This window comes from Crocodylus siamensis, unplaced genomic scaffold (assembly GCF_052110815.1).
Source record: "Crocodylus siamensis isolate JL-2025a unplaced genomic scaffold, ASM5211081v1 HiC_scaffold_36, whole genome shotgun sequence".
In the NCBI taxonomy this organism is placed as follows: Eukaryota; Metazoa; Chordata; order Crocodylia; family Crocodylidae; genus Crocodylus; species Crocodylus siamensis.
The window spans coordinates 16035-30558 of NW_028324446.1; the positions used below are offsets into that span (position 1 = coordinate 16035).

Below are 14524 nucleotides of genomic sequence, written 5' to 3' on the forward strand. Positions count from 1 at the left end.
CACCCCTACTCTGTGGCCCAAGCCTTGCAAGTGGTATCTCAGGCAGCCAACTCAACCATCCCTTCACCCATTAACTGTGGCCCCTTCCCTGGGACCTTCAGCTTTCCTCTAAGCCCTGGCCCCGTCTCAGGCCAGCCAGGACCCCAAGCTTCTCTGCTGTGCATGGGCATCTCTCACGGCGGGCCCTGGCCCCAGCATTGATCAGTCGGGTCCCTTGGGTTAGGTTTAAGCCTCCTGCCAGCACTCAGGGCTTGGAGTACCCCGTTCCCGGATCAGGTGCTTCACAAAGCATGCCTGGCCCGCAGGGTCACTCACCCCGCAGGCTCAGGTGCTTCTTCCGCTCTACTCAGCACTGGTGAGACCAGGGCTGGAGGGCTACGTCCAGGTCTGGGCACCGCGCTTCAACAAGGATGTGGACAAGCTCGAGAGAGTCCAGAGAAGAGTCACCCATATAACCAGAGTCTTAGAAGACAAGCCATCCGAGGACAGGCCGAGGGACCTGGGACTCTTCAGCCTGAGGAAGAGGAGGCTGAGAGGGGACCTGGTAGCAGCTTACCACTACCCTAGGGGAGTACGTTGAGGGCTTGGTGAGCAACTGTTCCCCAGGGCACCCAAGGGGAAAACCAGGAGTAATGGCCACAAACTCCTGGAAGATGATTTCAGTTTCCACATTAGGAAAAACTCCTTCCCAGTCAGGGTGTCCAGACAGTGCAATAAGCTCCCTCCAGAGCTGGTGCAATCGCCTGCCCTGGAAATCTGCAAGAGGAGACTGGACGGTCACCACCCTGGGGTCACTTGACCTTGAGGTATCTTTCCTGCTTGGTGCAGGGGACCGGACCCAGTGATCTTCCAAGGTCCCTTCCAGCCTTATAATCTTCGAATCTGTGAATGAATCTACGAGTCATTTAAAGCCCTGCACCGCCGCGCACCACCACCTCCCACCGCTGAGGTCCTGCTATGGACGCACCTTGTTGGACCTGTCTTCAGCGCTGAACGGGAGGGAAATATATTATGCGTGAACTCCCAGGTTCAGTCTAGTGGGAAAGACACGAGTGACAGAAACTGCGTTGGCAGTCTGGGAGCTGGAACACGTGAGCACGCAAGGGAGGGTCTAGCGCAGGCAAAGGGCCTGGCCAGGCTGGAGCTGGGGGCTCTGCTGCTGCTCAAAGCAGTCGGCTGGCCTTACATGCTTGTGTGGTGGGCACATTAATTCCTGGACACCAATTTGTGGTTTTTTGTCACCAAGGTGCTTCCTACCTTGCAATTAAATGCCCGTCAGGGCAGACCCAGCTCTGGGAGTGGGGGCGGGGGCGGGGGCGGGGGTGTCTTAAGTTATGACGGTCAAACATTCTGCGCTGGACGGGTCCCAGACCAGGCGTTAGCACCACCAGGTCTGGCTCAACCCGCTGGTTTCTTTCATACAAACAGCTAGACATTATGACAAATTAATATTATAATTCAACTTCATTGTCTTGTAAACCTAGTTTCACAGTAGTTTCATAGTTTACGTGGGTCGGAAGGGACCTGAGCAGATCATCGAGTCCGACCCCTGCCACGGCAGCAAAGAGTACTGGGGTCAAACGACCCTGGCACGGTGTTCATCCAGCCTCCTCTTAAAGCCCCCCAGGGTAGGAGCCAGCACCACTTCTCTTGGAAGTTGGTCCCAGACCCTAGCCGCCCTGACCGTGAAGTCGCCTCCTGATGTCTAGCCTAAATCTCCCCTCTGCCAGCTTGTGACCGCTATTCCTGGTCACTCCTGGCGGTGCTCGGGGGAACAGGGACTCCCCCAGTGCCTGCTGGTCCCCCCTGACTAGTTTGTAACAGGCCACTAGATCCCCCTCAGCCTTCTCTTGTGGAGGCTGAACAGGTTCAGGTCCCGTCGCCTCTCCTCGTAGGGCCTGCCCTGCTGCCCCCGACCATGCGAGTGGCCTCCTCTGGCCCCTCTCCATGCTGCCCACATCGCTCCTGAAGTGCGGCGCCCAGAACTGGACGCAGTCCTCCAGCTGCGGCCTGACCAGTGCCGCATAGAGGGGGAGGATCACCTCCCTGGCCCTGCTCGAGATGCATCTGTGGATGCAGGACAAGGTGCGGTCGGCCTTCCTGACCGCGTCCCCACACTGCCGGCCCACGTTCATCTTGGAGTCAGTGATGACCCCCAGATCCCTTTCCGCCTCTGCACTGAGGAGAAGGGAGTCCCCAGCCTGTAGGTATGGTGCTGGCTCTTCCTCCCCACGTGCAGCACCGTGCACTTGTCTGTGTTGAATCCCATCCTGTTCTCATCCGCCCACCCCTGCAACCTGTCTGGGTCTGATTGCAGCCTATTCCTCCCTTCCAGTGTGCCCACGTCCCCCCACATCTTAGTGTCATCAGCAAATTTGCACAGGTGCTTTTTACCCCCTCGTCCAAGTCGCTGATGAAGATGGTGAGAGCGGCTCGTCTCCTGGGGCTGCGCCTCCCCGTCCTTCAGCCACGCGACAGCCACGTCCTCGGGGTAGAAGCCGTGGACCCAGCACGACAGGGTGGTGCGTCCGTCCCGGGATGACGGCCTGTCGCTCACCTGTGCCACGGGACGCTCTGGGAGGGAGGAGACACCCGTTACAGCGACTGCCCCTCCTCGGGCCAGGGACCCCTGCCAGGAGGCCACGCGGGCCCTGCGCTGGCCCACACACAGCCGGCTCCAGCCGCCGGTTCAGGCGGGAGCAGGCGGCGCCAGGCCGGGAGCACAGGGATGGGGACACGGCTGCGCCGGGCTCGGGGCTGCAGGAGCGGGGTCCCGCACAGCTCATCTCCGCTCCTCAGACCCGGGGCCGGGGCACGGACACCCCGAGGCTCTGCCCAGCCGGGAGGCCTGAGCAGGGCAGGGACAGGGGCGCCGTGTCCCACAGCAGCGCTGGGCTCTCGCCCGGCGGCAGGACCGAGACGCAGCGCTCGCCCCCCTGGACACAAGGGGATGGGGCGGGCGTTCCTGGGGGTGGGGGGCCCTGGTCAGCGCTGCCCTGGCCCCTGACACCGGGACTCACTGCTCTGCAGCGCTGCCTCCCCGCGCTGCAGGTACTGCCGCAGCCACGCCACGCAGGTCTCCTCCAGGTAGGCTCTTGTTCTCCGCAGCAGGGCCGCATCCCGATTCCACCTGTGCTGGGTGACCTGGGCCCGCGCTGTCCCTGCTACCCATGTGCGCGCTCCCAGGTCGTAGCCGATGAAGTCTCCCCCGTCGTAGCCCCACTGCATGTGGCCTCCAGTGCTGTTGTCCTCGCGGAGCTCGCAGCCGTACGCGAGCTGGAGCGTGCGAGACCCTGAAACACAGATCCAGGCTCTGGTCAGGGGCACGGCCCCAGGGAGCAGGGCCGCCGAGGGCCGCCAGGCTGGGCAGGGGCAGAGCTGACCCCGTGGCGGAGGGGCAGCACGGGGACAGCTCAGGGGCTCTGGTCACGGGGAACGAGGCCGAGGGGACACAACTGCGGCCCCCGCGCACCCTGGGAACGCAGGAGCCCAGGGCTGGGGGCGGGCGGGAACGGCTCCTGGAAGGGAAAGGGCAAGTCCGGGGGGGACGGGGCAGGGGACACCGGCCTCACGGGCCCCTGCACTCAGCTGTCTTGGGCACCGCAGGCCTGCACGGCCCCTGCCCGCTCACACGTCTGTCGTCTCTCCACAGCCCTGGCCCCCCGTCCTTCCCAGCCCCACCAGCCCGCACGCAGGACGTGAGCCCCTCGCCCGGGGTCAGACGGGATGTCTGGGCTGGGGTCACCGAGGGGTCCGCAGCCCCTCCCATAGCACGGGGGTCACCACGCTCTTCTCACCCCGGTGCCCACCTATGCTGCGATGGGGTCAGGCTGGTGTGTGCAGAGGCCCGGGGGACCGGCTGGCATGGGGGCTGGGGTGGGCTCACCCACATGGGGGGCACACTCGCCGCCCCCCTCTCTGCTGTGTGTCAGAGCTGGCAGCACGGGTCATGGCAGCACTTGCAGGGCACCGACAGCCCCGGGCTGACCCTGCTCGGGAAGGCAGAGCGGGTTTGGAGGCCACGAGAACTGACCCCAAACACCCCTCACCCGTCCGTGACACCCGGATGCTGGGGCAGGGCTCGGGGAGCGCCGCGCACTGCGGGAGGGCGTGAGCTGGGGAGCTTCGTCACGGCAGGACAGACAACAGCCCTTCCCCGCGCTGTCGGGCACGTGGGGTTTCCCTCCACGCATCAGCCTGGGGGATCCAGCCGGGGGACAAGGGCTGGGCTCCTGCTGCCGGGGCGAGACGGCCCGGGGGGTCTGGGGAACAGGCGTCGAGGCACCGATCCGCCGGGCCAGGGACGCACCAGAGCCTCGGTCTCCTGGGCACAGGCCTCTGAGGTTCCTCAGAGCCAGGTCCTGTCAGACTGACCTGGGGACCTTCTATGATCAGGTCACTAAATCCTTGGACGCAGGCCGCCAACGCGCGGATGCAGGCAGAAAGGCCACCCGCACCTTGTCCTGCATCCACAGATGCATCTCGAGCAGGGCCAGGGGGGTGATCCTCCCCCCCATGCGGCACGGGTCAGGCCCCAGCTGGAGGGCTGCGTCCAGTTCTGGGGGCCGCACTTCAGCAGGGATGTGGACAGCATGGAGAGGGGCCAGAGGAGTCCAGGAGGCCACATGCACGATTGGGGGCAGCAAGGCAGGACTTACGGGGAGAGGCGACAGGACCTGATCCTGTTCAGCCTCTCTAAGAGGAGGCTGAGGGGGGATCTGGGGGCTGTCTATAAACTGGCCAAGGACTGTCCTAGTGCCCGCTGGTCTCCAACGCTCCCCCAAGCACCACCAGAAGAGACAAGGAACAACGGCCAGAAGCTGACAGAGCAGATTCAGGCTGGATTTCAGGAGCGCGACTTCACGGTCAGGGCGGCTAGGGTCTGGAACCAACTTCCAAGGGAAACGGTCCTCACTCCTACCCTGGGGGGCTTTCAGAGAAGGCTGCACAGACACCTTGCCGGGGTCTTCTGACCCCAGCATCCTTTCCTGCCATGGCAGGGGGTCGGACTTGACCGTCTGCTCAGGTCCCTTCCGACCCAACAAAACTACGCAGGTCCTGACACCCGGGTGCCCAGCACAGGGAGAGGCCTGCAGGGAGGAGCTGGCTGGCAGGGGCACGGACCAGACAGGAGACGATACGAGGCCCTCCCGGGTCCCCACCCCGTGCTGCTCATGGGCAGGTGCCCCCGATGCCCTCGTCAGTCACCCTCAGTCCCAGCATCCCCCACGACCCCCGCTCACACTCACCCCTGCTCTGGTTGTAGCGGTGCTGCAGGGTGATCAGGTTCACGTCAAATCCGCTCTGCCAGCCCTGCAAGGTCCTGGTTTCCTCGTCCCAGAAGTCAGGGTCGACGGCCCCCCGCACCCAGTCCCGACACGGCTCCTGTCTCCGCGTCTCGCTGTCGTAGTGGAGAATCTGCTGGTCGTCCACGTAGCCCACGGCAGTGAAGGCGGGCACGTCCGGGCCGGGATTCGACACCCCCGTGTAGAGATGCCGGTAGGAGTGGGAGTCTGTGGGACAGCGACGGGGTCAGCAGTAGCGGGGGCAGACGCCACTGCCCTCGGGTGCTCACTGCCCCCTCCGGGGGGGCCGCAGCGGAGGGACACGGGGCAGCGCCAGGCTGGAGCGGAGCGAGCGGTGGGCCAACGCCGTCCGGGTGTGGGGCAGGGGCCGGGGAGGAGGGACAGGCCCGACCCCGCAGGGCACAGGCCCGGCCTGGAGGGGCCACGCACCGCGTCCCACAGCCCCGTCGTGCTGCCCCGCACCCCCCGGCCCAGCTACGAGCCCCGCACGGCCCGGGCCCTCGGCCCACCCTGCTCCTGGGGAGCCCTCGTGCGCCCGAAGCAGGGCCTGGGCCTGGGCTCGGCCCCTCTCCGGCCTCGGTCCTGCTGCGCGCTCGGGGCTGGGCCGCAGGGACCCCGCAGAGCACCCGCGGGGCCGGCGGGACGAGCAGCTTCTCCTCGGCTCGCGCCCCCCGCCCTCCCCGCCGCAGGCTGCGCGTCCGCGTCCCCCCCCCGCAGCTCCCGGGCAGGGCCGGCCGCGCGGGCAGCGGGCGGGGGGGGGTGCCCGCCCGGGGGGCTGCGCCCAGGGGCGCCTCAGCCTGGCCGCGCCCGCACGCCGGCATCGGGGCCCGGCTCTGTCCCGCCCCGCCCCGCACAGGCGCTGCCACTCACCCGCGCTGGCTCCCGCCGCGGCCGCAGCGCCCACGGCCAGCAGCACGAGCAGCCCCCGGGGGCCCGGCGCCACCTTCGCGGCCGCTCCGTGCCGCGCTCCTGCCCGTCGTGCGCAGACGTTGCGGGCGCTCCCGCGCAGCCACGGGCGCAGGGGGCCGTGGCGCAGCCCGCAGGGCGCTGCGGGGTCACTGCGCGGTGCGGGGGCCGCGGGGGCCGGGCCCCAGGACTCCCGCTGCGGCGCGGCCCTGGCCATCGGCTGCGGGGCACGGGCTGATTCGGTGCCTTCTCCCTAACCTGCATCCGAGAACAGCTCGTTATTCGCCGGTCCCGCGCTGCGAGAGGGGATTCAGGAGCCGCGCGTGCTCGCTCATCCGTGGGGAAGCAACAGCCGGCTTCGAGTACAGAGCCCGAAGCCACGAGCAGATCAGCATGGGAACACGGGGCAATGGGATTATGGGGCAAAATACCCCCTGGGCCCCGCATGCTTCACGTCAGTGCTGCCGGGGGCGGCCCCGAGACCCCCGAGCGCAGCCCTGCCCGGCCGCAGCGCGGCTCTAGCCGGGCCCTGGCTTGGGGCTGGGATTACGGCTGGGAATCCCCCGGGGACCCCCCGCGCCACACGCTGCCACGGCGGGCTGTGCTGGGCACCCCTGCGCAGGGCACGGCCTGGCCCACGCGCGGTGTGGCCGTGCCCGGCTGCCGCCCGGCCCCCCGTGCCCGCTCCCGTGAGGACGCGGGCTCCGGCCGGAAACCCAGCCCCGAAGCCGGTCCTCGCTGCAGCCCGCGGCCGCCCCCGCTCCCGGCCCGGAGCAGCGGGACCGACAGCGCCCGGCTCCAGCCTCCCTGCTGCTCGGGGCCGCGGGCCTGGCGCCCGCCCGCCGCCTGCTGGGGAGCTCCGGGCACGGCCAGGCGAGCACGGGGGAGGGCACGGGGACCGGCCGCCGGGCTTGCACTAGGGGCCACCTTGCACGCCCCCGGGTGTGCGCGTGCCAGGCGGGTGCGGTCTGTGTGCGGAGCCAGGGCCCGGCTGCGCCCGGCGGGGCAGAGGGGAACAGAAACCCAGCTGAGGGGAGGCGGGGGCGGGGCACTCCCGGGCGGGGGGGGCGGGGCGCGGGAGTCTCCGGCGTTGAGACCTGGCCCCACGGGCTCGGGGAAGGGGGCGCGGGCGCTGCTCCGGACAGGGGGGGCTGCTCCGGGGGGCCGCCGGTGGCCGCCCTCGCTCCCGGGGGAGCGGAGCCCAGGCGAGCGGGGGGGGGGGGGGGGCGCCGGCGAAACCGGGCGGTGCCAGACCACACTGGCCGCGCGGGGCGCTCCTGCACGGCACTCACCCGGAGGATTGTACCAGTATGACTTAGCCCCTTTTTGACCATCTTCCAAAGATATGCCTGGTTTCCTCGTGCTCCCAAAATGGGTCCCATTAAAGTAGGCTTTACACTCACTGATGCAAAATGACACCTTTCCTAACCCCAAAAAGCACCAGTCGCCAGGTCTTTTCCGCACCGGGAGGTACCTGCTAACCGGGATTCCAGCATCAGCCCAGGTTAGGTCATGGTTACCTGTGGGATCCTTCCCGGAGGGGTCCGTCACCGGAGGCCCCTGAACCGCCCCCCGGCGCGATCCGCCCCCCGCCCCGCTCTCCTCCGCGCCGGGCGGGGCAGCACCTGTCCCCGGGGCCGTGCCCGCCGCCGCCCGCTCCAGCCCCGTCTCCCACCGGTAACTATGCCCGGCCCGGGAGGGGGGGGGGACGGGGCCCGGCGAGCTCGGCTCCGCCCGGGGCTGCTGCGAGGGGCAGCGGGTGCGGGGCCGGGGCGGAGCCGCCCAACCCGGCGCTGCCGAGCCCCGGGCCCGGGCCGAGTCCGCGGCCTCCCCCCATCCCGAGCCGGCGGTCCCCGACCCTCCGCTCCCCTCCCCTCACCTCTCCTCTCCGCTCCGCCCCGCAGCCGCCCGCCCCAGTCCGTGCCCGCCGCTGCCTGAGGCGGCTCCTGCTGCCCGCGCCCCGGGGTCCGGAGCAGTCTGCGGCCGGCGGAGCTGGCAGCGCCGGCACTGAACCGCGGCAAAAGCAAACTGCACGCTAATGCCCCCAGGAATTTGCGAGGTCCCTGCCAGCCCCCTGAGGGGGCGTGGCTCCGCTGCGTCAGCCGCTGTGGGCGGAGGCGCGGGGGCGCGCGGGCAGGGCGGCGGGACTCCCCGGGAGCGTGATGCGCCGCTCTGGGGTTCCTGCTCGAAGAAAGACGCGGAGAAGCTGAGAGGCGAGCCGCCCAAGGGAGGGAGAGGAAACAGGTGCGTCCGGTGCCCGGGCCTCGCCCCGCAGCTCCCCAGGCCCGTGGTCTGGGCGCGGGAGACAGGCAGCACCCGCGGGGTCGGTCTCACAGCTCTTTCCTGAAGCTGCACACAGCAGCCCGGAGCAGCCCGAGAACCAGCCCCCGGGAGAAGGAGTCAGCAAGTCGATATAGACAGTTTTGCATCACAAATTCTACACTTAATTGGCTCAACCTCTATGGTTAGTTAAAAACTTCTGGTGCGCATGACACATATGCGCGCAGGTGGGAATTTCGCACTGTGAGAGAGAGCAAGGTATCAGGTTAGTGTGAGAGAACTTCTAATGGTTCAAACTGGCTTTTGGCCACATACTGGTTTTGGTATGTTGACTCAGGGAGGAGGATTGCATCCCTGCTTGTTTCCGCTGTGTCTTGTAGAGTCATCTGTGGGCTTGTTCATTCCTACAGCTACACAGTAATAGGCTTCGAGCAGTTCTTCCCCATAAGCATCTTCCTTATCATCAAACATGCAGCTTTCTTTTCAGCACCGTTACTTATGCTAGTGGGTTCAAGGTAGGTTCAGTTTGTCCCATCCCTATTTACCAACTCACAGTCCAGATGTCATCCTGCACACAGAGAGTCCGTGATTATCCTGTTTGTGGCCTCTCAGCAGTATTTTCTTTGTTGGCCGTTGGGCCTGCTCTCAAACATCGTATCTCTCAATCCCCCTTTGTCCCTAGAGGACCCGAAGAGGGGACTCTTGGGACACACATCTATTTCTGTATTTAGGGTTTATGACATGGTAGGGCCTTTTAACCTTGGGGCTTTTTTTACATAGTAAAGCACCCACATCGCATCCACACCTTACAAGTACATAAAGCAATAAACGCCCACTAATAACAACAACAGCACTTTTAAGGAAATTATGTAGCCACCCACCTATATCAGGCAACCAGCTGAATAAATCACTCTCCCAAAAGCTCCAGCTCGCTCGCTTTCCTCCATGACCCTCTGCAATCTCTTCGAGGTGCTGTGCCCTTCCCCAGGCGGCATTATAAACATCAGGGATATATACACAACATTCGTGTCCTATTCAGGCACACGTTCCTCCTTGCGAGGCCAGCAAGATGTCCAGGGCCGTTCTGTTTTGAAGAACCATTGCCTTATTTGCTTTTGCTCAGGAGCCAGATCTATGAGGGCCTCAGCCGTGGTATTAGCGGTCAGGTCTGACACTCCCTGTAGTCTCATCACACCCTCTCCTATGCGGTGAGCGGCCCCTCCGCCAGCAAAAAAGGCGGCGGCACAAGCTCCGGTCCAATCGTTAAGCGCTTTCCAAGGAAGGGGTCGAGACCGGGCAACAGTATCCTTGGCGTCTCGCACGTTACGCAGCCGTCCAGGGGGAAGGGGTCTCTCTTCCTCCCCATGTGCAACACCTTGCACTTATCAGTGTTAAACCCCATCCTATTCTCATCCGCCCACCGTTGCAACCTGTCAAGGTCAGCTTGTAGCCTACTGCACCCTTCTAGTGCACCCACATCCCCCCACATCTTAGTGTCATCAGCAAACTTGAACAGGGTGCTTTCCACCCCCTCATCCAAGTCACTGATGAAGATGTTGAACAGTGCGGGCCCGAGGACCGAGCCCTGGGGGACCCCACTGCCCACATCCTTCCAGGTCGAGAAGAACCCATCCACTACCATGTAAGTAACCATGATTGATTGACAGCCCTAATTGTATCCACTTTCCCATCTGCCTGTCTGTAGTCATTCCCTACTGCTTTGCATGCCCCTGGGATCAAACTGACTGGCCTAGAGTTGCCTAGGATCGCCCTTCTCCCCGCCCCCACTGCCCTTCTTAAAATACAGCTCCCTCCATGTCGTATTCTCCAGCTTGATGGCACCAACCTGGGCTCAGATCCTTGCTACCAGACCTGTCATTTCCCGGGCCATCTCTGTTTATCAGTGTTCATCTGCATTTATCCGGTCTGGCGCCAAGGGAGCAAGAAAGAAAGACGGTTCAACTTACCAGATGTGGCGCGCAGAAACCAACAGAAAAAATAGGCTGTTGTCCAGGTTCCCCAGGTTTTTGTTCTCTGTTGTTTCATTCTTCAAGCCTGTCGAAACAAACACCACTTGCTAAAACCATCATTTACAGTTCTGCACCTCCGCGCACCACCACCTCCCAGCACTGAGGTCCTGCTATGGGCACACCTGGTTGGACCGCTGCTCAGTGCTGAATGGGAGGGAAACGCGCCACGCGTGTACTCCCGAGCTCCATCTACTGGGAAAGACAGGAGTGTTAGGAAACGTGTCGACAACCGGGGAGCTGGAACACGTGAGCACGCAAGGGAGGGTCTAGCGCAGGCAAAGGGCCTGGCCAGGCTGGAGCTGGGGGCTCTGCTGCTGCTTCAGGCAGTCCGCTGCTACTTACCTCAACTGACCTCACCTGGCCGTACACATCTGAGTGTGGGCACATTAATTCCTGGACACCAATTTGTGTTGGTCACCAAGACCCTTCCTACCCTGCAGTTAAGTGGCCAGCAAGGCAGGCCCAGCTCAGGGGGTTGGGGGGGCACTGGGGGGTCTCAAGTTATGACATTGGGGGGGGGGGGTCAAACATTCTGGGCCAGACGGGACCAAGAACAGGTGTTAACACCACGGCGCCAGGGCTGGCTCACACCGCTTGTTTCCTCCGTGCGAACAGCTAGACACTATCATTCAGTGGAGCTGTCATGTAAACCGGGTACGTGGCCCCGACACACACCCCTGCCTAGCCAGCCGCACATCAGCCCAGCTGCTTGTTTTCACCCTCATACTCCAGACTTCAGTTTTCTGCCACACATTTACTTTAAAGTCTTCTTTAGCTTGCCTTGCCAGAGGGAAAAACTGGCTGGAGGAGACACTAAACTTCCCCTCCCTTCCCCCATCCCCGGGCCCTGAAACTCTCAGCGCCACAGACACGAGGGCAGGCTCAGCACAACGCAGACAGCGGCCCTGCCTGCTCTCCTGGCTTTCACCCAGCAAGGACACTCCTCCGGGAGAGACGCTGCACTTTGCGAGAGCCACCCCGATACCACGCAAAGAACTGCGGCAGTACAAAGATAAACACTCACAAAATGCACGCCTTTATTTATGACACGTCATCCCTCCCAGGAACCTACGTGGGGCATCCCCAAACAACTGGGGCTCATTCTAGAAGATGACCTACTTCTTAACGAGAGCTTCCCAGAGCCACCCATCCCAGCCTTTAAACAAGCACTCGCCACCACAAGTCAGCTTCCTAGGGCCCAAACCACGCCATGACAAGAAACGTAAGCTTGCCAACACATCTCCAGCAGTCCCCCACTTACTGCACCCCACAACAGAGCCATCAACATACCTGGGTCTCATACCTCACCTCCAGAAAGGTTATACATCTCACCAGTGGTGTACCAAATGCCCTGATGGAAGATGCACAGGAGAGACCAAACATCACGGTGCACCTGAACGAACACACTCTGGAAACCTATCACAGACAAGAATACCCAGCTACCTGTGGGGGCACGTTTCTCCCACGACGATCACTCTCTCTCGAATTCCTCAGAGGGAACCTATAAGACACCTTTCCCACACAAGTCTACCAACTTCACATCAATCTACTGGATGCAAAAAAATCCTTTCCTCAGCTAGGAAGGAAGTGCAGGGTGCAAAAACATAACCTGCTTCTCATTAAAGCGCTGAACATTTTCTCAGCTGGAAAAAAGGCCCGGGAGCTTCAGAGGCTGAGACTGACTGCAACCCCTGGCAGAGGGAAGCAAAGGCAGGTATGACAGGGCTCAGTTACCCGCAGCCTCTGCATGGCACTGCTCCGGGACCACGGGCCAGGGAGGCTGGGAGCCGGCGGGAACCGTCTCCTCCCCACCAGGCCAACACAGCCCACTGTCAGATCAGGAGGGGAGCACGAGGCAGGAGCAGGAGGCATTTCCCTGCCAGCTGGGAGGCCCTTGCAGTGGCTCTGCCCCTGCACTACCACCTTGGACGTGGGGAAGGCGCCACATAAGCGCTTTCCAGAAACAACCTGGTCCTCAGGAGCTGTCCCAGGAGAGGAGAACTGGGTATCCCAGCTAAGCTGTCTGTGCCAGTGGGCCCCTTGCTGGGTGCTGGTGACCTGTGGAGGGCCACAGCTCCCTTGTCGGCCCACACGGGCCAGCATGGAGCTGAGCCCAGCCCCAGCCCCAGGGTCACCCACCCAGGGCAGGGCTGCTGCAGCCACAGCGGCCCCGGGTTTCCACGCCGCTGGCAGCGCTCCGAGCCCCCTGGACTCACAGCAATGCCTGCTCGCACCCCCGGGGGCTGCCCTGGCCCAGAGTTGCAGGCGCTGCCCGCCGGCAGCCGCCCGCGGCCGGACCCCACGCGTTGCTGGCCTGGCTCCTCCCGTGGCCTGTGTTTTGCCAGCCCGGATCTGGATGCTGGGCCAGACCAGGGCGGGGGCGTGCTAAAGCTGAGGGCTGTGACTGGCACAGAAGCCGCAGCTGCAGCCGTGGGTCCCTCCCACGCAAACCCCTGGCAGGCAGGAGGTGGTGGTGCCTTGAAGCCCCCGGGGCGGGGGAGAGCACCACCTCCCCTGGAGCCCGGTCCAGGCTCTGGCAACCGTTACCATGCAGCAGCTCGCCCTGACGTCTGACCTAAACCTGCTCTCCGTCCGCTCGTGGCCGTCGTTCCCGGGTGCCCAAGGGGTGCCCCGGCAAGCGAAGCACCTCCGCTCCCTGGCCGCCCCGATCGCCTCCCAGCCGTCTCTCGCGGAGGCTGAAGATGTCCAGGTCCCTCAGTCTGTCCGCACAGGACTTTGCCCACAGGCCCCTGACCATGTCAGAGGCCTCCCCGGCCCTCCAACCTGCTGCATCGCGCACAGAGGCTCCCCGGGCCCCCCGGGACCCCTGCCATGGGCTGTCCCCCCGCCCAGCAGCGTCTCATTTGCTGTGTCAGTGCTCGTGTCCCTGCAGCGCCCAACAAGCAGCTGGGAGAGAAGCCCCCTTTTTATTAAAAATGTGACCCATTTTCTCCGTGGCCTTTCCAAGACGGTGTACGAAGAGCTTGCAGGCTGCTTCTTGGGGCCCCGTTCAAGAGGAGAGGCAAGCGCTGGTACTCCTAACGACCTACGTCTTCAATTGTCGATCTTCCTTCCTCCGCAAGTCGATGCCCAACACAGGAGTAGCCCCGGTGCGAGGCGCTGGTGTGATGGGGCATCTTAGCCCCCGCTGCAGTGGGAAAGGGGCTCCCAAGGCTACAAGCCCAGTTCCCGCGGGGGAACTGAGGGCAGACCCAGGTACTCTCAGCAGTGACACGGAGAAAAACACTCCCTGCGCGGCGGGGACCGCTGAACCGCGGCGCTTGCCGAAGCCCGTGGCGGGCAGGGCTGGATTTGGTTGGTGCTGGACGTCACGGAGGCCGCATCTACACGAGAGCGCTCGAGTCTGCCAGCGCGGGGAGGGGGCTGCCCTGGCAGTTGAGGCAAGGCCCCAGCGAGAAACCTGCCTCCCGACGGCGCGACCGCGAGCCCCCGGGCTCAGACGCGGGGGTGCAGGCTTGCAGGAGGCGGGGGAGCCCGGGCAGGGCGCCGGCTCTCACACTCGGTGCCGCCGGCACGCTGGGGCCCTCCCCGGCAGGACTCAGCCGGCGGAAACGGCGCCGTGTGCGGCACGTTCACAGGCTGCTGGGGGTGGCCTTGGCTGTGTCCCGGCGCCACCGAAGCAGAGGTCTGCGCCGGCAGCATCGGGCCAGGCCTGCAAAAGAGGTGCGCGGTCAGAGCAGCAGGACAACGCTTTCCCTTCCTTCGAGACCTGAGCTGCAAGGGCCCGGCTGTAACTCCATGAACCAGGCTGAGCGACGCTGGAGCCCGTCGTCACCGATCAACGCCCAAGTACAGGAAACCGCAGGTGAAAAGCACCCAAACACCATGGGCTCTGCTCAGCCCCAAGCCGACGGGCTCTGCCGTTCTCCCCGGGGCCGAGGCACGAAGAAAGCCCATTTCCTTTGCGGAAAGGCCCGTTACGAGACCGGGCTGCCCGTGGTCGCTTGATCTCTGTACAGGACAACGGGTCTTTCCCCCTCC

The 14524-nt window shown here is 64.3% G+C and overlaps 1 protein-coding gene across 1 annotated transcript; it reads right to left on the reverse strand.

Moving 5' to 3' along the window:
• Positions 1 to 1341: 1341 nt before the first annotated feature.
• Positions 1342 to 7029, reverse strand: LOC149851911 (DLA class I histocompatibility antigen, A9/A9 alpha chain-like). Its single transcript, XM_090030233.1, has 5 exons — positions 6177 to 7029; positions 5250 to 5513; positions 3021 to 3293; positions 2395 to 2574; positions 1342 to 1355 (listed from the first exon to the last, which is right to left on the reverse strand). The coding sequence occupies exons 1-5, from the start codon at positions 6427 to 6429 to the stop codon at positions 1342 to 1344; spliced, it is 984 nt and encodes a 327-aa protein (XP_089886359.1). The 5' UTR covers positions 6430 to 7029.
• Positions 7030 to 14524: the final 7495 nt, after the last annotated feature.

What these genes read in the sequence shown, in the direction of transcription:
- LOC149851911 (XM_090030233.1), bottom strand. Translation starts at nt 6,429, where the DNA reads ATGGCCAGGGCCGCGCCGCAGCGGGAGTCCTGGGGCCCGGCCCCCGCG. An exon ending in CGCGGCGGGAGCCAGCGCGG is followed by an intron (nt 5,514 to 6,176) that starts GTGAGTGGCAGC and finishes GCTGTCCCACAG; the next exon opens with ACTCCCACTCCTACCGGCAT. An exon ending in GGAGGCAGCGCTGCAGAGCA is followed by an intron (nt 2,575 to 3,020) that starts GTGAGTCCCGGT and finishes CCTCCCTCCCAG; the next exon opens with AGCGTCCCGTGGCACAGGTG.